The sequence below is a fragment of the Lontra canadensis genome, unplaced genomic scaffold (genome assembly GCF_010015895.1).
Source record: "Lontra canadensis isolate GAN:19392208 unplaced genomic scaffold, GSC_riverotter_1.0 scaffold57, whole genome shotgun sequence".
NCBI classification, from domain to species: domain Eukaryota; kingdom Metazoa; phylum Chordata; class Mammalia; order Carnivora; family Mustelidae; genus Lontra; species Lontra canadensis.
Genome location: NW_022631051.1, coordinates 5,432,506 through 5,457,811, shown reverse-complemented (window position 1 = coordinate 5,457,811; position 25,306 = coordinate 5,432,506). Strand labels below are relative to the sequence as shown.

At 36.6% G+C, this 25,306-nt stretch overlaps 1 protein-coding gene across 4 annotated transcripts in view; it reads right to left on the bottom strand.

The window, feature by feature from the left end:
- ANKRD12 (ankyrin repeat domain 12) overlaps positions 1–25,306 on the bottom strand; it is a 131,115-nt gene that overhangs the window by 86,031 nt on the left and 19,778 nt on the right. For 3 of the 4 annotated variants that reach the window (XM_032875747.1, XM_032875746.1, XM_032875748.1), the window contains exon 2: positions 7,290–7,427. In XM_032875747.1, coding sequence (XP_032731638.1) covers positions 7,290–7,376 — 87 coding nt within the window. In that variant the 5' untranslated portion in view covers positions 7,377–7,427. Of the gene's footprint in view, positions 1–576; positions 600–7,289; positions 7,428–25,306 lie in introns of those variants that run through there. The other variant, XM_032875749.1, reaches the window with a different exon arrangement.

Below are 25,306 nucleotides of genomic sequence, written 5' to 3'. Positions count from 1 at the left end.
GCCTGCTTCTCTCTCTCTCTCTCTCCGCCTGCCTCTCTGCCTACTTGTGATCTCTGTCAATAAATAAATAAAATCTTTAAAAAAAAAAGAAATTAAATCTTGGTTCAGGTCATTTTATTAAGGTAGGATCTCAAAACAGCAATAGTCTGTGTTATATTAAACTGTAAAGAAGGTTTCTATCAGAACAACTGTATATTCATTTCCAAAACTATATGAAAGTTTAAAAAACTCAGAAGCTTGAGGCTGGCTTCAAGGCCACTCACTCACTCACTAAGTTAAGTATCTATTTAAAACTGAAAAAAATCACTTTCAACAACTTCCAAGACAAGCTGATCAGAAATCCTAAAACATGGCAATGAGCAATACCGTGCACATTGCCTCAGAAGTTTCTGACCCTTACCCAAATAAACAAGTATGCGATCTTGAAAAAGTATTGAGTGATTGAACAGAGAGATTGAGAAGTTACATTTATCACTTCGAGTAAGCCAAAAATTAATAAATGAAAAACCTAATAGTCTGTATTATTCTTCCGATTTACTGTATAAATCTAATGATTAATAAGAATTCTTAACTTACCAAAGCAATGCTTTTAATAGAAGTATGTTAGTGAAAAGTGTTTTTTGCTAGCTGTTTCTACACTTTTATGAAAACAATGCTTAGCCATTACTGTAGATTTAGTGGCAGCTTTCAAAAGATACATACAGAGTACCTAGGAAGAATAACAGTTTTAACAAGTTCAGCCATATAAATTCAACCCCCAAAATGATATCAAGCAGTCCAGATGCAATTTCACAAATGCAACCTTTACTATATTCAAACATGTAGAAATAAAAGTTCTAACCATCTCCTCAAATCTAGCACTGCATTCTGTCCCTACAACTCTACTGAAATTACTTTTACCAAGCAAAGTCATTTTTAGGTATCTCAACTGAAAATCCAATGGCCTCACCCTTCCTGTTGTTAACCTTTGTGGAATGTGGCATACAGACAGACACCCTTAGCTATTCTCTGCTTAGCCTCTCCTGATTCTCTCTGTCCTCATCTCCTGTCTCTTGATGACTCCTGAAGGATTTGAATTCCTCAGGGTGTATCTCCCCCATTCTCACTCCACTCTCTTTGGGTGACATCTCCATAATGATAAGGTTACTTTTCTACCAATCCTCATATATTTATCTCCAATGAGCTGTTTTGAGCTCTGGATTTATATCGAACTGCCTATTAATACTTCCAGTTGGATGTGCCAGTGGCCAACCCAACAAGTACAAACCAAACATTCTTTTCAAAACAAGCCATTTCCTTTCTTGGATTCTTTCTCAGGGAATAATAATTCAATCAACCTCAGGGTGGACGCAGATTACTCCTTCTACATGCTCAAGTTTAATTCATTCAGCATCTTTTAGATCTGCCAACTTCTACCCCCATAGCCACTGTCCAGACTGCCTTTGCTTAGATTTTTAAAGTAAAACTAACTGCTCTCTACCATGGCCCTTCCCTTTTGACTCAATGGCTACAGAACAAATTTCAAGTTCCTTGGCAAGACACATAAGGCCATAATGAACCAGCCCCTGTCTAATGTTCATCTCCTACCCTCCATCATCCACAGGCTACATCTTAATTTTATATATACTACTGTAATGTTCAGATTCATGTCTTTTTTACATCTTGGACTGTCCCTCTGCTTCCACTTTCCTGCTAGCCACATATTCATCCATCCTTGAGAATGCATATTATCTTTTCTATTGTGAAACCATTCCTGAACTCTCTACAGCTGACTGCTTCTCTCCTTTTTGTCCCATCACTGTACACTCAATACTTCCGTTTTGTCCCATCATTGTATACTCAGTACTTCCAATAATGTGCTTCATAAAATGGTAGAGCAATTCTCAAAGTATGGTACCTGAGACCATTTCAGAGGATCTGCAAGGTCAGAAATATGCTCACAATAATCCTAAGCTGTTACTGCACCTTGGTCATTCTCTCAAGAATACATACCAGAGTTTTCTAGAGCCGACATGACAAGTGATATCTAAATATACTGCATGCAGAAGCAGATGAGAATTTGGTAGGCTTCTGTTAAATCAGACATTAAAAGCCATGTGCAAAACAAAGGACACTTCTAATATTTTTTGTTTTGGAATATATTATTGTTTTCCATAAAAATATATGTGTGTAAATGTGATAATTTTACTGTTTTTTTTAAACTAGTTAATATACATTTAATTTTTTCTCAGTTCAAATTTCTGATATTGTAAATACTTTTTAAAAATTTTTTAAAGATTTTATTTATTTATTTGACACAGAGAGAGAGAGAGATCACAAGTGGGCAGAGAGGCAGGCAGAGAGGGAAGGGGAAGCAGGCTCCCTGCCAAGCAGAAAGCCCGATGTGGCGCTCGATCCCAGGACCCTGAGAACTATGACCTGAGCCGACGGCGAGAGGCTTAACCCACTGAGCCACCCAGGCGCCCCTCATATTGCAAATATCAACAGATATACCCACATATAAAAAAGCTTTTTGGATTATTTCCTCCCTAAATTTTATTTATTTGAGAGAAAGAGACAGAGAGAGCACAAGCAGGGGGCGAGGCAGAGAGAGAGTGAGAAGCAGGCTCCCCCATGAGCTGGGAACCCAATGTGGGGCTCAATCACAGGAGCTGGAGATCATGACCTGAGCTAAAGGCAGACGCTTAACCATCTGAGCCACCCAGGCACCCCATTTTGGGATCTTTGATTATGCCGAAGGGGTCCTGAGGGCAAAACATTTCAGACAAACAGAAAGAGTATAGTTAAGAGTCTTCATAAAGATTTAAATCATGCCTTAACCACCTTTTGTTTTATTCTTACGGTCATAAAAGAGTACATAACACACTAGGAATCCCATATAAGGTTTGTTAGATAACTCTAATAATGAAATCATTCTGCTTAAGATTTGTCACATCTCGTGCATTAAAATACATTTGGGGAAACCTATCTATGGTGGAGCGAAGATCCTGGCAACTTACCTCTCCAAGAAACAACTATAAATCTAGACAATTGTCAAAAACAACCACTTCGAGTCTCTAGAAATTGAAAAAAGCAAACAAATTGAGAAGCATTTTTCCCCTCAAGAATAACAGCTTAACTATGGATAAGAACAGTGAGTGTCTTTGGTATTCTTGCCTGGGGAATGCTTTCATTCCCTGGCTGATGCTTAGCTTGCATGAAGTGCTACTGGGGTGGGGCTGGCAATGAAAGCTGCATCTCTGTCGACGGAGACTGTAACTTGAATTGGTATAGAAGGAAAAGCCCACACCCAGCTGCACTGTTTATAAAAATAGCAAACAGGGTAGGAAACAACTGGAAGGGGCACAACACGTAATCTTATTAGCCTAAGGTTGTAATTTATATATCCCTCACTGACTGGGAGACTGTGTGTACAGGCAGAGGCAATATGGGAGGGCCCAAGTTCTCTACATATCCTTGACTGCACACAAGCAAAGGGAATACCTGGATGAGCCCAACAGAAAGTAAATGCCGGGGCAGATTTCAAAAATGCCTGAATGCAGGCACCTATGTGGCTCAATCAGTTAAGTGTTTGCCTTTGGTTCAGGTCATGATCCCAGGGTCCTGGGATCGAGCCCTGCACTGGGTTCATTGCTCAGTTGGGAGCCTGCTTCTACCTCGCCCTCTGCCTGCTGCTCTGCCTCTTTGTGCTCCATCAAATAAATAAATAAAATCTTAAAACAAAACAAAAATGCCTGAATAATAAATGCACTCCCCAACACATAGGCGAATCTGCCAGTAGAAGGTGGAAGTCTTACTGGCTCCTGGTATTTGAGTATAACCTCTGACCAATCAATTGCTGCTGACTAATCTACACAGACACAGGCATAACCCTGTGGAAGCAAGACTGAAAAAGAAAAAGAAAAAAAAAAAAAATGGATGCCAGTGGTTGAGACATATACTGCAGATAAATTCCTAACACTTTGTTATAAATAAATTAAAAAACTCAGCAACAGTTACAACTTTCAGGTGGGAAATAATGAGAACCAGAATTGCAGGACTGCTACAGCATATGACCTAAATTGTCCAGTTTTCAATAAAAATTAAGACATACAAAAAAGCAAGGATGAAAGTATTCAGTAGAAACTCTCTAAGCCCAAATACTAGATTTGACAGTTATTATAAAGAAAACATTTAAAAAATTAAGGTATGACAAAAATGACTTATCAAATAAAAAATACTAATGAAGAAAAATTACAAAAAGGGCCAAATGGAAATACTGGATTTGAAAAGCAATGAATGAAAATGTATTAGAAATGTTCAAAAGCAGAGGAGCCTGGGTGGCTCAGTGGGTTAAGCCTCTGCCTTTGGCTCAGGTCATGATCTCAGGGTCCTGGGATCGAGCCCCGCATTGGGCTCTCAGGGAGCCTGCACCGCCCCCCATGCCTGCCTCTCTGCCTACTTGTGATCTCTGTCAAATAAATAAATAAAATCTTAAAAAAAAAAAAAGTTTAAAAGCAGATGTGAGATGGAAAAAAAAATCAGTAAATTAAATACTCCAAATTTCATGAAAACTAATTTACAGATATAAGTAGCTCAAGAAACCCCAAACAGAATACAGGGGAATCCGAAGCATGTGACAGTCAGAGAGAGAGAGAGACGCAATGAAAAAAAAATCATCTTTACAAGGGTATAAAACAATAGCTGACTTAGTAGAAACAGTTAAAGCAAGAAAGTAGGGTGATATTCATTTTCTTTAAAAAAGTCAACTAAGAAATCTATATCCAACAAAACTGCCCTTTGAGAAGTCACCAAAGACCACAATTCTGTAAGTCAATTTGTATGAAACATCCAGAATAGGCAATTCCACAAAGACAGAAAGTAGATTAGTGACTGCCTTGGCCTGTGCTAGTTGGGAAATGAATGAGGAGTGACCACTGGTGGACAGACGGGGGTTTCTTTTTTGGGTGAAAATATGCTAAAATCAATAGTAGAGATAAATGCACAACTCTGTAAATATACTAAAGACTATGAATTGTACACTTTAAATAAGTAAATCATATGGTATGTGAATTTTATCTCAATAAAGCTGTTTTTAAAATACAGCAAAACCAAGATATTCCTAGAGCAATGAAGACTGAGAAATCTAATCATGGCTAAAGATCAGTCTTATAGTAAATACTGAAATTCTTAGAGACTGTAAGGAAATAACAACCAGACAGTAACTTGAGTCTAAAAGAAGAAGAAATTAAGAGTGACCAAACTGGTAAATTGGTAGGCAAAGAGAACTGTATGAATACATATTTCTCCTTTCTTATTTCTTTAAAAGACTGAATAAAACTGTAACAGTCTATTTTGGGGTTGATAACAAATGTTGTTGAATCTATAGATAAATACACCAAAAAGGGGGAGGAAATGGAGCTGTACAGGAACAAAGCTGCTATATTTTATTAGAATTCAGTCAATATTAACTTTGAATAGTTAGATGCATATTATAATCCAGAGAGCAACCTCTTAAGATTACAATTCAAGAGATCAGAAATTTAAGAAGTTTAAGAAATCAGAAATTTAAATAGTACACTGAAAAATATTTAGAATAAAAAAAGGCAGCACAGATCGGAGAAAAACAAAAAAAGAATATGAAACAAAAGAACACAGAGAAAAATGGCAGATATAAAACCAACCCTATAAATAATTATATTAAATGTAAATGGATCAATCATTTTTATCAAAAGGCAGAGATTACCAGTACAATCAGGCAAGAAAAAAAAAGTATCTATATTGAAAAAGAAGTGAAATTATCTTTATATGAAGAAGACATGATTCCATCTGTAGAAAATCCTAAGGAATCCACAAACTTTTAGAACCAATAAATGAATTCAGTATGGTCACAGAATACAAAGATCACTATATAAAAATCAACTGTATTTCTTACACTAGCAATAAAAAATCCATAAAGAAATTAACTAAAATAGCATCCAAAAGAGTAAAACACTAATAATTTAGCAAAAGAAATGCAAGAAAGATTTATACACTAAAAACTATAAAGTATTGCTCAGGGAAACTGAAGACCTTAATAAACAGAGATATTCTGGGGTGATGGACTGGAAGGCATACTGTTAAGACATCAATACTATCCAAACTGATCTCTTCAATAAAATCCCTATAAAAATCCCAGTAGGTTTTTTGTAGAAACTGACAAGCTAATCCTAAAATTTGTCTGGAAATGTGAAGGACCCTGAATAGCCGAAACAGTTTTTGAAAACAACAAAGTCTGTAAACTTAAAATTCCTGACTTTGAAAGCAGATATGGGATTGACTGGGAGTTGGTGTGGAAACAGGGACTGAACGCAAATGGGCATGAGGATCATTTAGCAATGAAAGAAATGGTGTAAACTGGACTGTGATGATGGCTGAACAACTTTATAAATTTACTAAAAATCACTGGATTATACACTAAATGATTGAATTTTAAGGGTATATAAATTATACCTCAATAAAGTGATTAAAAAAAAGATTTGTGTACAAATGTATTCATATTTGCCAAAAACCGGAAACATCTCAGATGTCCTTCAATAAGAAAATGACTTAGGGGGAAAAAGACTTAAAAGAAAAAACAAAAAAACAAAAAGGAAAATCCAAAGATAATGTATAAAATTAACTAGATAAAGGAGAGTGATACCAGTTAGGAGACAATCGCAGAAATCTAAATGAAGGTTTTGAGGGCCTAAATTAAATAGGAATGAAGAAGGATAGACATAAAAAGAATCACAGGTCATTGGCAATGACTAATAATAAACAACAAAAACTATTAACATTTATTAAGCACATAGTATGTAACAAGTATTGCATTAGGCACCATATTTAATGCCATTTCACCGTCACAACAATTCTCTGAAGTATGTGTCCTCCAATACAGAGAGAGACACTGAGGCTGGCAAAGTGTAAATTTATCCAAGGTTAACACATGGAAATTGGAATTGCTACTGTGTATGTGTTTTTTGCTACTGGGGGTCAGGAGGTGGAAAAAGAAATGCCAAATGATTGTGAGGTCTTGGATTTTTTTTTTTCCCACACTATTTCAGTGATTATTTAAGTAAATATGCCACATTAGTAACTGTGTTATCTCAGCGAATGAAAGACAACCTTTTTCTTAGGAATCCAATTTAATTCTAAAGGTTTTAGATAAATGGTTTGGATTTATCTGGCATCCAACTGCTTTTTATTTTATGGGTAATTACTAAAAATACTAAATGGGGAGTTTTTCCCAATTTCAAAAGAGTCAACACATCTTTAGTATAATCATATACCTTTCTTCCATATGGTTTTTCTACCATATTGCTGTCACTGTCAGAATTTTCACTCTGAACTGGTTTTGTGAACCCAGATTTGGGCATCTTATAGCTGTTCAGCTAGCTTCTTCTTTTAACAGTCTTCTCATCCTGGATCTGTAAAGAATGGATATATAAGCGTTATTTGTATACATACGCAATGACACCTACTTAAAGGTATATACTACGATTAATGCAATTTGTTACACTCTGTCTCTGTAAGTCCTGGCCTAAATTAAGTTGTCATTTAAGAATCTGAGCATCTAATTAAAGTCCACTCAGCTTGTCTCTGAAAGGAAGACAAATACTTTTAGATTTTTTCCCACCTTCTCTAAACTAATATCTAATATGCAGTTTTCCAAGGAACAATTAGTAGAAGTGAAAGCAGTAACAAGGGGTTTGTAATTTCAGCCTGTTTCTAGAGGTAGAAGGTTGTAGCAGATTCTCTGGTAGTTCTGCATTGCTCTGGAATTTACTTCTAAAGACCCAACGAAGAATCTGATAGGTTTGATTGCAATTTTATAATATCTAATTTCTTTTTAAATTAACTTAAATTTTGAAACCATTCCTACTTAAAATTCCCGAGTGTTTATTCTTCACTCAACTCCCAGACATTCCTAGGCAGTTAGTCATTTTATCAACCTATTCATTTGCTTAATGTTTATCATACTGTAATTATCATGTCATATACCATTTTCTTTCTAATTTGATCAGTCTTCTGTTTCCTGTTCTGCAGCAGATCAAGAGTCTTCTTAGAAGCTTATGCTTACATACGAGCTTACATTTGAAATGCATAAAAATTCCAAGAAGGGAGTTTTACATACAAAAAGGGAAGCTATGAGACTAGACCAGTGTTGCTAATGACCCATTAGCTACACGTGGCTGCTGAAAGTTAAATTAACTAAAAGTAAAGTAACTACTGTCCAATACAGACATATATTTATTTCTATTATGACAGAGAGCTCTACTGCATAGCACTGGGACAGACTGAAGTTGCTGGCCAACAGGAGCATTACTTAGACCACAACATTAAGCGGAATGACTGTTAAGTCTAATTTTTAATTATTTCATGCAATAAATTTCCTATAGATGGATATTACAGGTCTAAGTAAGCTAAGTTCTAGCATCTGTGTGAATTATGAAAATCCAGACACCTTGTACAGAGGGTTAATAACATCTTCTGTGTTCTTCAAATTGTTCTACTGGTGCTTTAAAATGTTTGATTTCAATAGGTGAAACAAACCCCCAAATCCCTTAAATCAATGACTTAACTTGTAAAGTATCAAAACTCTATTAAATTAATCTGAAAACAGCCAACTTAGAATACATTCCAACAGGAAAAAAAAAAAAAGAATTCAAATAGTTAAGATCTTTCATTTATAGAGGAGGAAATAAACTTGAAGAAAGAATAAATCTTTTTGATACTACACACATGATGCACAGTTTACCTTGGGATCATTCAACTGTTTCAACTATAACCATTTAAACAGAATCATTTAAACATAGCACCACCCTCAAATCTAGCCTTGTGTAAAGCTTACAGAGTTGCAGTTATGAGTCATATATAAACAGAAAAATTCTGACTCAAAAGCAAAATGGATCTGCATAATATCAACAGGCATTAGTCTAGGTGAAACTATAAAGATTAAGCATTATCTCCTTTGTAAATCAAGCAAAGCAAGTTACTGGTGAATGTAGTACTGTCTTGAATATTTTTAAGAAAATTATAATAACAATAATATTCTATTAATGGACTGTATGTCAGAAAAAGCTTGTATTGTCTTTTAATAACTTTATTTGGAAAATCTCAGAACAATCAAAATCAAAATTAGATTCTAAAAGTATTACTTCGATCCATAAATATTAAACATTTAATATACATTTAGGTTCTGAGCCCATGCTATATAATGTAACTGCTGGAGCAATGAATATACAAATGATAATCAAAATCACATCAGGTAAACTAAAACCGAGTATCTTAAAATGTACAAATAACCAAACAGAAGGCAGGAAAGGAAAAACTGAGGAATGAAAAACAGAAGGAACAAACAAAACAATGGCAGACCTAATCTAAACAAACCAATAATGATATGAAATGCAAATGGACTGACTAAACACACCAATTTAAAAAGACTGTCAGACTGTATACCTGAAACTACTATAACACTGTATGTTAACTGAGCTAGAATTAAATAGATAGACAGACAGATAGGTAGACAGAAAATTGAAAAGAAAAAAAAAGGAGACTATCAGAAGGAAAGGGGGAAATGGCCATACTATAAGCTATTTACAAGAGACTTACTTCAAACGTATAATACAGGTGGGTTAAAAGTAAAAGAATGGAAAAATGATATGCCATGCAAGCACTAATCAAAGGAAAGCTAGAGTAACTACATTAATATCAGACAAAACAGATCTCAGAGCAAAGGGGAATTTTACATATTACACACTGAAAAAAGGATCAGTTCACTAAATGTGTATGCAACTAGCAACAGAGCTTCAAAATACAGGAAGTAAAAACTGACAAAATAGGAGAAATAGACAAATTCATAATTATAGTTGAAAGCTTCAACTACTCTCAATAAGACAGAAAATCAAAATGCATAAAAAACTGAAAAATGCCATCGAGTCAATTGGATCTAACTGACATTTGTACAAAAATCTGCCCAGTAACAGGAAAATATTAATTCTCAAGGGCACACATAATATTCACCAAGATAGGCCATGTCATGGGTCAAAAACAAACATTAATAAATTTAAAATAATTGGGGCACATGGGTGGCTCAGTCAGTTAACTGCCGGACTCTTGATCTCAGCTCAGGTCTTAATCATAGGGTTGTGAGTTCAAGCTTTATGTTGGGCTCCATGATGTGTGCAGAGCCTACTTAGACACAAACTACAGATCAATATAAAAGCTCGTGATCATATACCAAAAAATCTTCAATGAAATATTAGGAATTTAAATTCAGCTATATATAAAAAGGACAATCCATCATGACAAGTGGGATTTATCCCAGCAACTGAAGGTCAGCTTATTGTGTGAAAATCAATCTATGCAATTCACTCTGTTAACAGACTAAAAGCGGAAAAAAAAAAAAAAAATGATAGTCTCAACAGATAGAGAAAAAGCATCTGATAAAAGTTAATACTCATGGCAAGTGACAGAGTAGAGTAGAATGCTTTGTCTCCTAAGTGACAGAGTAGAACTTGAATGCTTTGTCTCCTAAGATCAACAATGAGGCAAGAATGTACACTCTCATCACACCTCATCATCTTTTCCCCCCTGGCTTTAAAGAGGTATAACTGATAAACACCGTATATATCTAAGGTGTAAAATGTGTAACTTTCTATATTTATACATACATACATACATATATGTGTGTGTGTATACATATATATATGAAACGATTACCACAATCAAGCTAATTAAAACATTCACATCACATAATTAACATTTATCTATGTGTGTATAGTAAGAGCACAGAAGTCTATACTCTTAGAAAATTTCAAATATAATATATTATTAACTATAGTCAGCATGCTGTACATTTCCCCATTTCCTCCAATCCCCAGCAACGACCATTCTACTCTTTGCTTCTGTGAGTTCATTTTTAGATTCCACACATAAGTGAGATCATACAGTATTTATTTATTTTTCTGTTTCTAGCTTATCTCACTTAATGTAATGTCCTCAAAGTTCATCCATGTTGGCTCATATGGAAGGACTTCCTTTTTTCAATGGCTGAACAATATTCCATTGTAAATACAAACACCATATTTTATCCATTCATTCATCAACAGACATTAAGGCTGATTCTATACTTGGCTATCACGACTAATGCTGCAACACATGAGCAGAAATATCACTTAGAGGTACTGATTTCATTTCCTTTAGATATATACTTAAAAATGGGATTGCTGGATCCAATAGAAGTAACATTTTTTTTTGAGGTACCCCCATGTTCTTTTCCATAGAGGCTGCACCAACTTACATTCCAACAAGAGCGTATAAGGGACCTTTCTCACCATATGGTCACCAACTCTTGCTATCTCTTGTCTTTTTGGTAACAGCCATCCTAATAGGTATAAGGTGAGATCTCATCATGGCTTTGATTTCCATTTCTCTTATGATTAGTAATGTTGAGCACCTTTTCATTTACTTGGCCATTTGTGTGTCTTCTTTGGAGAAATGTTCAGGTCCTTTGTCCATTTTCAAATTGAGTTTGTTTGCCACTGAGTTGTACATATTTTGGACATAAATCCCTTAATGTATGGCAAATATTTTCTCTCATTCCAAAGGCTTGCCTTTTCCACTGTTTGCTCTGCTGTGCAAAAGGTTTTCAGTTTAATGTAGCCCTACTTAATAAAAATTTCCTGGCATGCTTGTTAAAATACACATTTAATAGGTTGAAAATAGAACAAAGAATTTGTACTTTTAATAAGTATCCCAGTGGTTCTTATCATTAGGAAAATTTCAAAACAAATTAGTGAGTATTTTTGCTGGTATTATAAAAGTTCTCATAAGGACTCATTTCATAATCTAAGACTGGGTTATTTCTCTACCATATTAAACCATACATATGTTTACATTAAATGCATGCATGTGGGTGTGTGATATATCATGTTAATTTTAAAAATACCTACATTAAGCAGCCTGAGAGTATCATTAAAATTTTTTAACTGTTATTTCCTTTCTTCACAAGATAACTCTTTGTGAGAGTACTTTAACTTACAAAATTGATCCTAAAAAGCACTCAAACACCGGTATCGTATTTATTTTATTCTACTGATTGTTACTATGCCATAAATGCTCCACAGCTTTCTTCTCTTTGATTAATCTGTTTCCATTTTTGTGGAAAGTATATGCAGCAACTATTAGTTTCTGGTCACTGCCTCTTAATTATCACCTTTAACACTGGCTTCTCTGGAAGTTTATTTTTCCCTCCACTCTAGATAGAAAATTTGTTGCTTCCTCAATTATTGCCCTCTGTAGATTTTTAAGTTTATATTTCTTAAAGATTTTATTTATTGTCAGACATAGATCACAAGCAGGCAGAGAGGCAGGCAGAGAAAGAGGAAGGGAAGCAGGCTCCCTGCTGAGCAGAAGAACCTGATATGGGGCTCCATCCCAAGACAAGAGCTGAAGACAGAGGCTTTAATCCACTGAGCCACCCAGGCGCCCCTAGATTTTTAAGTTTAAGACAGTCTTAAAAGAAGCCTGCAACCATGGACTATATTTCTTTTAGATTGTAAGTAAAAAACGACTGTAGTTTTACACAATTCTTTACCTTTTAGTAGAACTTTAAACAGTATTTTCCAAACTGATTTTTCAAAGCCTTCTTCATTGGAATCTCTAGAAATTGCTCCTGATGTGGGGTGGGGGGAGAGGTGTGGGGTGAGGAGGAGAATCACGTAACTGTAAGAAAACTACTGTATCTTTAATCTCTTGACCTATGTAAGGTGGTATCCATCTACCTTACTCAATCCTTCTTTCCAGTAGAAAAATATTCTATAAGCACACATTTTTGGATTACATATGCATTTGCTTTAGCAAAAGGAGTCCAACCGATGCATTTTTGGGACACAATGCATGCATACCTAAAAAATCCAGTTCCTGGAAATTTGCTAAGAACTATTGATAAAAATCCTTATCACTACCCACAATGTAAAGTTTAACCAAGGAAGTACAACTAATTTAGCCAGTAGCAATGTCTAGACTAAACTAATGTTAAGTTATAATTTAATAACAAGAAGGGCAGATTCAAACAACACAGCTAACTCAACATGAATAATGATAAAGAAAAGCATCCTTCTTCAAGGCTGAGGTAACTGCAATGTCAAGTTTTGCTTGACAGTCTTAGTATAACAAAACTGATTCTTCAGGAAACTGTAGTAAGTTGCTCTTTTTTGTTTATGACTTACTCTTCATCCTAAGGATAACAATTTGGAGAAAACTTTCTCTTCCTAGCAGAGAGTACAAAATCGCCCATAGAAAAAAGCCAAACTTTATTGAGGAAATGCTTTGAAAAACTAATCAAGAAGGAAATAAGCCTAGGAGCAGTCTGTAGGGAAAAGCTACTCAACATGATGAAACAAGTGAGGGTTAAAGGAAAAAAATCCAGGAAGAAAAAAAGACTACTGGTAGACTATTGGCAAGATAGGGAGGAGAGGGGGAAAAAAACAACCCAAAAAACAAACAAAAAAAACCCCCAAAAACAAAAAAACCACCCATTGTTGGTAGTATGGCTGGAAGAGAACTTTGGAGAACAGAAGTAGATGATGGAATCTAAGTTACATGCTATGGACATAAAAGATTACATAAAGTAAAAGTGAAAATCCACAGAAGTATTCCTTTAAAGAAACTTAAGAAAATTCTGTATTTTGAGATCACTTTATAGTTTTACAGCATTCCGTGAGCTGTGGACCCTCAGAATCAATGCTTTAAACATTATTTTTTGTTAGCTCTAGTTACTTTATCTTCCAATTCTAAGTCTAGTCACTCTATTTTCCAAATTATAAATTTGACTCCAATATTCTTCACAGGGATATCACAAAATACTAGAATTTGTCTTTAGCTTCTAGCTATAAAACAAAAAGGTATCAAACTCAGTCAGCAAATCTTTCCCAGTTATCAAATATGCTTAGCTTTACTACTACATACTGCTCCATACCTAGTTGGCAATTAGTACTCATCCTTTAAAAGCACTTTTACTATGATATTGGTGGCAGGAAGAGAGGAAGCTTTCCTCTAAATGGGCTAAGATAAGTAGAAGTTCTAAAAAAAAAAAAAGTCAGGGGAAAAAAACACCCAAGAGAAAATAAACAGAACAAAGTACTGAAACCAAAACTTAGCAATGGATGAATACAGACCACATGGAGTAAAAGTTAACTGAAATCTAAACACAGATGCAACAAGCTGACATTTTATAAAATGGTTTATTTCCCTCACTTCAACCCTGCCTAAAACCGACTTTTAAGTTAAAGACAATCAAACTGTGTTGGCATTTGTTTTTAGCTTTGATGAGATCCTCTTTAATTCACATTACTGCTTCTAGAACATTTCAATTACTCCAAATATGCTCTTCTTTTGGGCTTATGCCACCTGGTAATTCAAACTTACCTGACTACCAGAAGCAAAGCAGAATGGTTTGTTGTTGTTGTTGTTTTTAAGATACAGATGTCTAGCTTTATCTTTAGAACTACTAAATCAGAATATCTGGGAAGGGAGATAAATACCACTTTTTAAAAAGCTGTCTTTAGTGGCTGCCAGGGGCTGGGAGTAGAGGGAAAACAGGTTTCCTATTGGGTAATTAAAAATGGTCTACAATTAGGTTATGGTGATGGTTGCACAACACTGTGAATATACCTAAAACCATGGAACTGTACACTTTAAAATGGTTAAAAGAGGAATCATATGTGGATTTTATTTCTTTTTTTAAGATTTTATTTATTTGACACACAGAGAAAGATCACAAGTAGGCAGAGAGGCAGGCAGAGAGAGAGGAGGAAGCAGGCTCCCCGCCGAGGAGAGAGTGCGACTCGAGATCACAACGCTGAGATCAGGACCCGAGCAGAAGGCAGAGGCTTTAACCCACTGAGCCACTCAGGCGCCCGTGACTTTTATTTCCATTTTAAAAAGTTCCAGGTGGTTTTCCAGTGCACATGAAAGTTGTCTTCCACTGTACTGTAGTCTATTAAGTTGAAAAAATGGATATGCCTTAATTAAAAATATACTTTCTTGCTAAAAACGGTTAACCATCATCTGAGTTTGGAGTTGTAATCACTGATCACAGAACACCATGACAAATAATGGAAAAGTTTGAGATACTGCAAGACTTACCAGAATGTGATACAAAGACACAGAGTGAGCAAATGGCTGTTGGAAAAATGGCACTGACAGACCTGCTCCACACAAGGTTGCCATAACAACAACAACAACAACAACAAAAAAACAGGCAATGTCTGCAAAGTGCAATAAAGCAAAGTGCAAGAAAATGAAGTATGCCTGTTTATATACGTAATTACATGTAATTTAAATTTAAATCATAATAATTTAAATTGTGGTTAAATTATACTCATTAAAACTATGCATATGTAATTACATATAACTTAAATTTAAAATATATATAAAATTTAAATTGTGGTGAAATATACGTAATATAGAATTTACCACTTTTTTTTATAGAGGTATAATTGACATGTAACATTACATTAGTTTCAAACATAAAACATTAACAATTCAGTATCTGTATATATTGTGAAATGATCACAATAAGTCTAGTTAACATCTGTCACCATACACAGTTGCAAATTATTTTTCTCATAATGAGAAATTTTAAGATTTACTCTTAGAAACTTTCAAATTGGCAATACAGTATTATCCATGCTGTACACATTATGCTGTCACCACGCTGTACTTTACATCTTTATGACTTATTTGACTGTTTTTATTTTTTTAATTTTATTTTAAATCATCTGACCCCCTTCACCATCTACCCCCACCTCTAGCAACTACTATTGTCTTTATCCATGAACTTTTTTTTTTGGTCAGTTGTTGTTGCTGGTTTTTGTTTTGTTTTTTTTTTTCAGATCCCAAATTTAAGAGAGATCATACAGTGTTTGCCTTTTTGTCTGACTTATTTCATTTAATACAACTGTCCTTATGGAGCTCCCATGTTGTCACAAATTCATTCTTTTTTTATTGCTGAATGATATTCATGTGTGTGTGCGTGTGTGTATGTGTTGTAGGGGCCAAGGTAAGGCCACCCAAAATCTACCACAACAGCATATTATTTTGAATTGCAGCTACTTGGGAAAGTGCATGGACGGATACTTAACGCTCTTTTGTGTGTGTGAATGCAGGAAATATATCTACCATATAAAAGGCACCCTCCCTGTACTAAGTGAAAAGGCATCCTTATCATCAGTGAAAGGTACTTCAAAAATGAAAAAGCTGTAGAAATAAATCTACTACCTCAGCCCAAATTTCACTTAAAATTCCTACTACATAAAGTTCCCAAACATGTTTTCTTCATCCTCTCAATTCCTCACAAATTTACTGTCTTTTTCTAAAAAGTATAAAAACTGTCTGCCTTGCCCATTTCTTGGATCTCATTTCATTATTGGGCCTCCATCAGCACATAACAAAGTTTTGGGCTTTTCTCCTGTTAATCTGTCTCACGTAAATTTAATTCTTAGTCCAGCTGTAAAGCCTTGAAGTGTAAAAGAAGAATTTCTCGGGGCACCTGGGTGGCTAAGTGGGTTAAGCCTCTGCCTTTGGCTCAGATCATGGTCTCAGGGTCCGGGGATCAAGCCCCGCATCGGGCTCTCTGCTCAGCGGGGAGCCTGCTTTCCCCTCTCTCTCTGTCTCTCTGCCTACTTGTGATCTCTCTATGTCAGATAAATAAATAAAATCTTAAAAAAAAAGAAGAAGAATTTCTCCTTCTCTATTGTACATGCCATAATTTCTTTATCCATTCATCTATCCATGAACAAACAGGTTCTTTTCATATATTGGCTATTATAACAATAATGCAATAAACATGGAAGTGCATATATATGTCCAAGTATTTTGTTTTCTTTGCATAGATGCCCAAAAGTGGAATTCTTAGATCATATGACAGTTCTATTTTAATTTCTTGAGGAACCTTCATACTATTTTCCATAGTGGCTACACCAATTTATATTCCCACCAACAGCACACGAGGAGGGTTCCCCGTTCTCCATACCTGCACCAATACTTACTTCCTGTCTTTTAATAACAGCCATTTCAACAGGTGTGAGCAGTATCTTATTGTGGCTTTCATTTAGATTTCCCTAATGATTAATGGTGCTGAGCATCCTTTTGTATACCTGTTGGCAACTTGCAGGTCTTCTTTGGAAAAAATGTCTATTCAGATCTTCTTCCACCCTTAAATTGCATTGTTTTCTTTTTTGCTAGAGTTGTAGGAGTTCTTTATATCTTCTAGATATCAGTCCCTATCAGATATATGATTTAAAAAATATTTTCTACCATTCAGTAGGTTGCCTTTTCATTTTGTTGATGGTTTCCTATGCTGTGCAGAAGCTTTTTAATTTGATGTAGTCTCACTTGTTTATCTTTGCTTTTACCTTTGGCGTCAGATTGAAAATATCATTGCCAAAACCTATGTCAAGGAGCTTAACACCGGTTTTGTTCTAGGAATTTTTTAATGGAATTCCTAGAATTCCTAGAATTTATGAATTGTCATGACTTATGCTCTTTGAGTGGATTTTTGCTTAGGGTATAAGATAGTAGTCCAGTTTTCCCAAGACCATTTATTGGAGATACTGTCCTTTCCCCTTGTATATTCTTGCCTCCTCTGTTGTAAATTAACTGACCACGTATGCATGAGTTTATTTCTGCGTTCTTTATTCTGCTCCAGTGACCTCTGTGCCTCTTTTTATGCCAGTAACATGCTGTTTTAATTACTATAGCTCTGTAACATAGTTTGAATCGGGGAGCGTGATGCCTTCAGCTTTGTTCTTCTTGAAGACTACCTTGGCTACTTGAGGTCTTTTGTGATTCCAAAGAAATTTTACAATTTGTCTATTCTATTTCTGTGAAAAATGCCACTGGCATTTTGATAGGGATTGCACTGCATCTATAGCGTGCTTTGGCTAGTATGGACATTTTAATAATACTGATTCCTCCAATCCATCAGTACAGAATATGTCTCCATTTGTGTCATCTTCAACTGCTTTCATTAATGACTTCTGGTTTTCAATATACAGGGCCTCACCTCTTTGGTTAAATTTATTCTTAGGTAATTTTTTCTTTTTGATGCAATTGTAAATGGGACTGTTTCCTGATTTCTCTTTCTTATAGTTCATTAGTATACAGAAATGCAACATATTCTTTATGAATTTTTTTTTAATTTTTTTTTAAATTAAATTTTATTTTTTATACACATATATTTTCCCCCCCCCCCAGGGGTACAGGTCTGTGAATCTCCAGGTTTACACACTTCACAGCACTCACCATAGCACATACCCTACCCAATGTCCATAACCCCACCCCCCCCAACCCCCCTCCCCCCAGCAACCCTCAGTTTGTTTTGTGAGATTAAGAGTCATTTATGGTTTGTCTCCCTCCCAATCCCAACTTGTTTCATTTACTCTTCTCCTACCCCATTAACCCCCCATGTTGCATCTCCTCTCCCTCATATCAGGGAGATCATGATAGTTGTCTTTCTCCGCTTGACTTATTTCGCTAAGCATGATACCCTCTAGTTCCATCCACGTTGTCGCAAATGGCAAGATTTCATTTCTTTTGATGGCTGCATAGTATTCCATTGTATATATATACCACCTCTTCTTTATCCATTCATCTGTTGATGGACATCTAGGTTCTTTCCATAGTTTGGCTATTGTAGACATTGCTGCTATAAACATTCGGGTGCACGTGACCCTTCGGATCACTACGTTTGTATCTTTAGGGTAAATACCCAGCAGTGCAATTGCTGGGTCATAGGGTAGTTCTATTTTCAACATTTTGAGGAACCTCCATGCTGTTTTCTAGAGTGGTTGCACCAGCTTGCATTCCCACCAACAGTGTAGGAGGGTTCCCCTTTCCCCGCATCCTCGCCAGCATCTGTCATTTCCGGACTTGTTAATTTTAGCCATTCTGACTGGTGTGAGGTGGTATCTCATTGTGGTTTTGATTTGTATTTCCCTGATGCCGAGTGATATGGAGCACTTTTTCATGTGTCTGTTGGCCATCTGGATGTCTTCTTTGCAGAAATGTCTGTTCATGTCTTCTGCCCATTTCTTGATTGGATTATTTGTTCTTTGGGTGTTGAGTTTGCTAAGTTCTTTATAGATTCTGGACACTAGCCCTTGATCTGATATGTCGTTTGCAAATATCTTCTCCCATTCTGTCAGTTGTCTTTTGGTTTTGTGAACTGTTTCCTTTGCTGTGCAAAAGCTTTTGATCTTGATAAAATCCCAATAGTTCATTTTTGCCCTTGCTTCCCTTGCCTTTGGCGATGTTCCTAGGAAGATGTTGCTGCGGCTGAGGTCAAAGAGGTTGCTGCCTGTGTTCTCCTCAGGGATGTTGATGGATTCCTTTCTCACATTGAGGTCCTTCATCCATTTTGAGTCTATTTTCGTGTGTGGTGTAAGGAAATGATCCAATTTCATTTTTCTGCATGTGGCTGTCCAATTTTCCCAACACCATTTATTGAACAGACTGTCTTTTTTCCATTGGACATTCTTTCCTGCTTTGTCGAAGATTAGTTGACCATAGAGTTGAGGGTCTATTTCTGGGCTCTCTATTCTGTTCCATTGATCTATGTGTCTGTTTTTGTGCCAGTACCATGCTGTCTTGATGATGACAGCTTTGTAATAGAGCTTGAAGTCCGGAATTGTGATGCCACCAACTTTGGCTTTCTTTTTCAATATTCCTTTGGCTATTCACGGTCTTTTCTGGTTCCATATAAATTTTAGGATTATTTGTTCCATTTTTTTGAAAAAAATGGATAGTACTTTGATAGGAATTGCATTAAATGTGTAGATTGCTTTAGGTAGCATAGACATTCTCACAATATTTATTCTTCCAATCCAGGAGCATGGAACATTTTTCCATTTCTTTGTGTCTTCCTCAATTTCTTTCATGAGTACTTTATAGTTTTCTGTGTATACATTCTTAGTCTCTTTGGTTAGGTTTATTCCTAGGTATCTTATAGTTTTGGGTGCAATTGTAAATGGGATGGACTCCTTAATTTCTCTTTCTTCTGTCTTGTTGTTGGTGTAGAGAAATGCAACTGATTTCTGTGCATTGATTTTATATCCTGACACTTTACTGAATTCCTGTACAAGTTCTAGCAGTTTTGGAGTGGAGTCCTTTGGCTTTTCCACATATAGTATCATATCATCTGCGAAGAGTGATAGTTTGACTTCTTTGCTGATTTGGATGCCTTTAATTTCTTTTTGTTGTCTGATGGCTGAGGCTAGGACTTCTAGTACTATGTTGAATAGCAGTGGTGATAATGGACATCCCTGCCGTGTTCCTGACCTTAGCGGAAAAGCTTTCAGTTTTTCTCCATTGAGAATATTTGCAGTGGGTTTTTCATAGATGGCTTTGATAATATTGAGGTATGTGCTCTCTATCCCTACACTTTGAAGAGTTTTGATCAGGAAGGGATGCTGTACTTTGTCAAATGCTTTTTCAGCATCTATGGAGAGTATCATATGGTTCTTGTTCTTTCTTTTATTAATGTGTTGTATCACATCGATTGATTTGCGGATGTTGAACCAACCTTGCAGCCCTGAAATAAAACCCACTTGGTCGTGGTGAATAATCCTTTTAATGTACTGTTGAATCCTATTGGCTAGTATTTTGGTGAGAATTTTTGCATCTGTGTTCATCAATGATATTGGTCTGTAGTTCTCTTTTTTGATGGGATCCTTGTCTGGTTTGGGAATCAAGGTGATGCTGGCCTCATAAAATGAGTTTGGAAGTTTTCCTTCCATTTCTATTTTTTGGAACAGTCTCAGGAGAATAGGAATTAGTTTTTCTTTAAATGTTTGGTAGAATTCCCCCGGGAAGCCATCTGGCCCTGGGCTTTTGTTTGTTTGGAGATTTTTGATGACTGTTTCAATCTCCTTACTGGTTATGGGTCTGTTCAGGCTTTCTATTTCTTCCTGGTTCAGTTGTGGTAGTTTATATGTCTCTAGGAATGCATCCATTTCTTCCAGATTGTCAAATTTGTTGGCATAGAGTTGCTCATAATATGTTCTTATAATTGTCTGTATTTCTTTGGTGTTAGTTGTGATCTCTCCTCTTTCATTCATGATTTTATTTATTTGGGTCCTTTCTCTTTTCTTTTTGATAAGTCTGGCCAGGGGTTTATCAATCTTATTAATTCTTTCAAAGAACCAGCTCCTAGTTTCATTGATTTGTTCTATTGTTTTTTTTGGTTTCTATTTCATTGATTTCTGCTCTGATCTTTATGATTTCTCTTCTCCTGCTGGGTTTAGGGTTTCTTTCTTGTTCTTTCTCCAGCTCCTTAAGGTGTAGGGTTAGGTTGTGTACCTGAGACATTTCTTGTTTCTTGAGAAAGGCTTGTACCGCTATAGATTTTCCTCTCAGGACTGCCTTTGTTGTGCCCCACAGATATTGAACTGTTGTATTTTCATTATCAGTTTCCATGAATTTTTTCAATTCTTCTTTAATTTCCTGGTTGACCCATTCATTCTTTAGAAGGATGCTGTTTAGTCGCCATGTATTTGGGTTCTTTCCAAATTTCCTCTTGCGATTGAGTTCTAGCTTCAGAGCATTGTGGTCTGAAAATATGCAGGGAATGATCCCAATCTTTTGATACCGGTTGAGACCTGATTTAGAACCAAGGATGTGATCTATTCTGGAGAATGTTCCATGTGCACTAGAGAAGAATGTGTATTCTGTTGCTTTGGGATGAAATGTTCTGAATAGATCTGTGATGTCCATCTGGTCCAGTGTGTCATTTAAGGCCTTTATTTCCTTGTTGATCTTTTGCTTGGATGATCTGTCCATTTCAGTGAGGGGAGTGTTAAAGTCCCCCACTATTATTGTATTATTGTCGATGTGTTTCTTTGATTTTGTTATTAATTGGTTTATATAGTTGGCTACTCCCACGTTAGGGGCATAGATATTTAAAATTGTTAGATCTTCTTGTTGGACAGATCCTTTGAGTATGATATAGTGTCCTTCTTCATCTCTTATTATAGTCTTTGGTTTAAAATCTAATTGATCTGATATAAGGATTGCCACTCCTGCTTTCTTCTGATGTCCATTAGCATGGTAAATTCTTTTCCACCCCCTCGCTTTAAATCTGAAGTTGTCTTCGGGTTTAAAATGAGTTTCTTGTAGGCAACATATAGATGGGTTTTGTTTTTTTATCCATTCTGATACCCTGTGTCTTTTGATTGGGGCATTTAGCCCATTAACATTCAGGGTAACTATTGAGAGATATGAATTTAGTGCCATTGTATTGCCTGTAAGGTGACTGTTATTGTATATTGTTTCTGTTCCTTTCTGATCTACTACTTTTAGGCTCTCTCTTTGCTTAGAGGACCCCTTTCTTTGCTTAGAGGACCCCTTTCAATATTTCCTGTAGAGCTGGCTTGGTGTTTGCAAATTCTTTCAGTTTTTGTTTGTCCTGGAAGCTTTTAATCTCTCCTTTTAATTTTCAATGATAGCCTAGCTGGATATAGTATTCTTGGCTGCATGTTTTTCTCGTTTAGTACTCTGAATATATCATGCCAGCTCTTTCTGGCCTGCCAGGTCTCTGTGGATAAGTCTGCTGCCAATCTAATATTTTTACCATTGTAGGTTACAGACTTCTTCTCCCGGGCTGCTTTCAGGATTTTCTCTTTGTCACTAAGACTTGTAAATTTTACTATTAGGTGACGGGGTGTGGACCTATTCTTATTGATTTTGAGGGGGGTTCTCTGAACCTCCTGGATTTTGATGCTTGTTCCCTTTGCCATATTGGGGAAATTCTCTCCAATAATTCTCTCCAATATACCTTCTGCTCCCCTCTCTTTCTTCTTCTTCTGGAATCCCAATTATTCTGTTGTTTCGTCTTATGGTGTCACTTATCTCTCGAATTCTGCCCTCGTGGTCCAGTAGTTGTTTGTCCCTCTTTTGCTCAGCTTCTTTATTCTCTGTCATTTGGTCTTCTATATCACTAATTCTTTCTTCTGCCTCATTTATCCTAGCAGTGAGAGCCTCCATTTTTTATTGTACCTCAGTAATAGCTTTTTTTATTTCAACCTGATTAGATTTTAGTTCTTTTATTTCTCCAGAAAGGGCTTTTAAATCTCCCGAGAGGGTTTCTCTAATATCTTCCATGCCTTTTTCGAGCCCAGCTAGAACCTTGAGAATCGTCATTCTGAACTCTAGATCTGACATATTACCAATGTCTGTATTGATTAGGTCCCTAGCCTTTGGTACTCCCTCTTGTTCTTTTTTTTGTGGTGAATTTTTCCGCCTTGTCATTTTGTCCAGATAAGAGTATATGAAGGAGTACGTAAAATACTAAAAGGGTGGCAACAACCCCAGGAAAATATGCTTTAGCCAAATCAGAAGAGATCCCAAATCATGGGGGGGGGGGGAGGGGATAAAAAGAGGTTCAGAAAGAAAAAAAATAAAAAATAAAAAAGAAACAAATAAAAAAAGAAAACCAATAATGAAAAAAATATAAGAAGGAAAAAATTATATATATATTAGATAAACTAGTTACAAAACGTTAAAAAAGAAAAGGGTAAAAGTTAAAAAAAATTAGCAGAAGAAGGGAAAAAAAATTGAAAAAGAAAAAAAAAATTAAATTAACTGCAAGGCTAAAGAATCATGGGGAGAAAGCCATGAGTTCCGTGCTTTGCTTTCTCCTCCTCTGGAATTCCGCTGCTCTCCTTGGTATTGAAACTGCACTCCTCGTAAGTGAACTTGGTCCTGGCTGGGTTTCTTGTTGATCTTCTGGGGGAGGGGCCTGTTATAGTGATTCTCAAGTGTCTTTGCCCCAGGCGGAGTTGCACCGCCCTTACCAGGGGCCGGGCTGAGTAATCCGCTCGGGTTTGCTTTCGGGAGCTTTTGTTCCCTGAGAGATTTCCATAGAGTTCCGGAGGACGGGAATGAAGATGGCGGCCTCCCAGTCTCCGGCCCGGAGGAGCCGAGAGCTCGGGGCCCCACTCCTCAGTGCGCCCTCAGAGAACAGCGCCCAATTACTCCCGTCTGCCTGGCCTCCGGCCGCGCTCCGAGCTCACCGAGCCTGCGACCGGTTCAAGGTAAGCCCGAGCTGTGAGCTCACTCCTCGGCTCCGTCTCTGTAGCCAGCTTCCCCGTTCTAATACCTGCAAGCTCTGCAACACTCAGACACCCCAATCCTTCTGTGACCCTGCGGGACCTGAGGCCACAATGGCCCCGCGTGGGCTTCACCCCAGTTAAGCCTCTGGAGCGATGTCCCTCAGCAGAACAGACTTTTAAAAGTCCTGATTTTGTGCTCCATTGCTCCGCCGCTTGCCGGGAGCTGGCCCCTCCCGCCGCGGTCTATCTTCCCGTCCCTTTGGATTCACTTCTCCGCCAGTCCTACCTTTCAGCAAGTGGTTGATTTTCTGTTTCTAGAATTGCTGTTCTTCTTCTCTTCGATCTCCCGTTGGATTTGTAGGTGTTTGCAATCTTTAGGTAAGCTATCTAGCTGATCTCCCTCAACCTGAAGTAGTCTCAGCTGCTACTTCTCCGCCATCTTGACTCCTCCCCCTATTTTTTATGATTTTATATCCCAAAACTTTACTGAACTCGTTTACTAGATCTAACAGTTTTTTGGTAGAGTTTTCGATATATATTATCATGTCATCTGCAATGACAGTTTCACTTCCTCCTTTCCAATTTAGAGGTCTTTTATTTCTTTTCCTTGACTAACTGCTCTGGCTAGGTATACCTATACCGTGTTGAAAAAAAAAACAGCAAGAATGGACATCCCTGTCTTGCTCCTGATTGCAGATGAAATGGTTTCAACCTCCCATAGTTGACTCTGATGTTAGCTCTGAGCCTGTCACATAGGACCTTTATTATGTTGAGGCACATTCCATCTCTACCTACTTTGCTGAGTGTATTTTTTTTTTTTTTGTAACTGGATGTTGAAATTTGTCAAATGCTTTTTCTGCATATATTGAGATATGACTTTTACCCTTCATTTTTCAATGTGCTGTATATCACACTGGCTGACTTGAGAATGTTGATCCATCCCCATATACCTGGAATAACTCCATTTGATCATCACGTATGATCCTTTCAGCGTACTGTTGAATTTGGTTTGCTAATAATTGTTGAGAAGTTTTGTACGTACATTCACATCAGGGATAGCGGTGGGAATTTTTCTTTTCTTATGTTATCTTATCTGGTCTTGGTATCATGATAACGGTGACCCCATAAAATTATTTTGGAAGAATTCCCTCCTGGGGGTGCCTGGGTGGCTCAGTGGGTAAAAGCCTCTACCG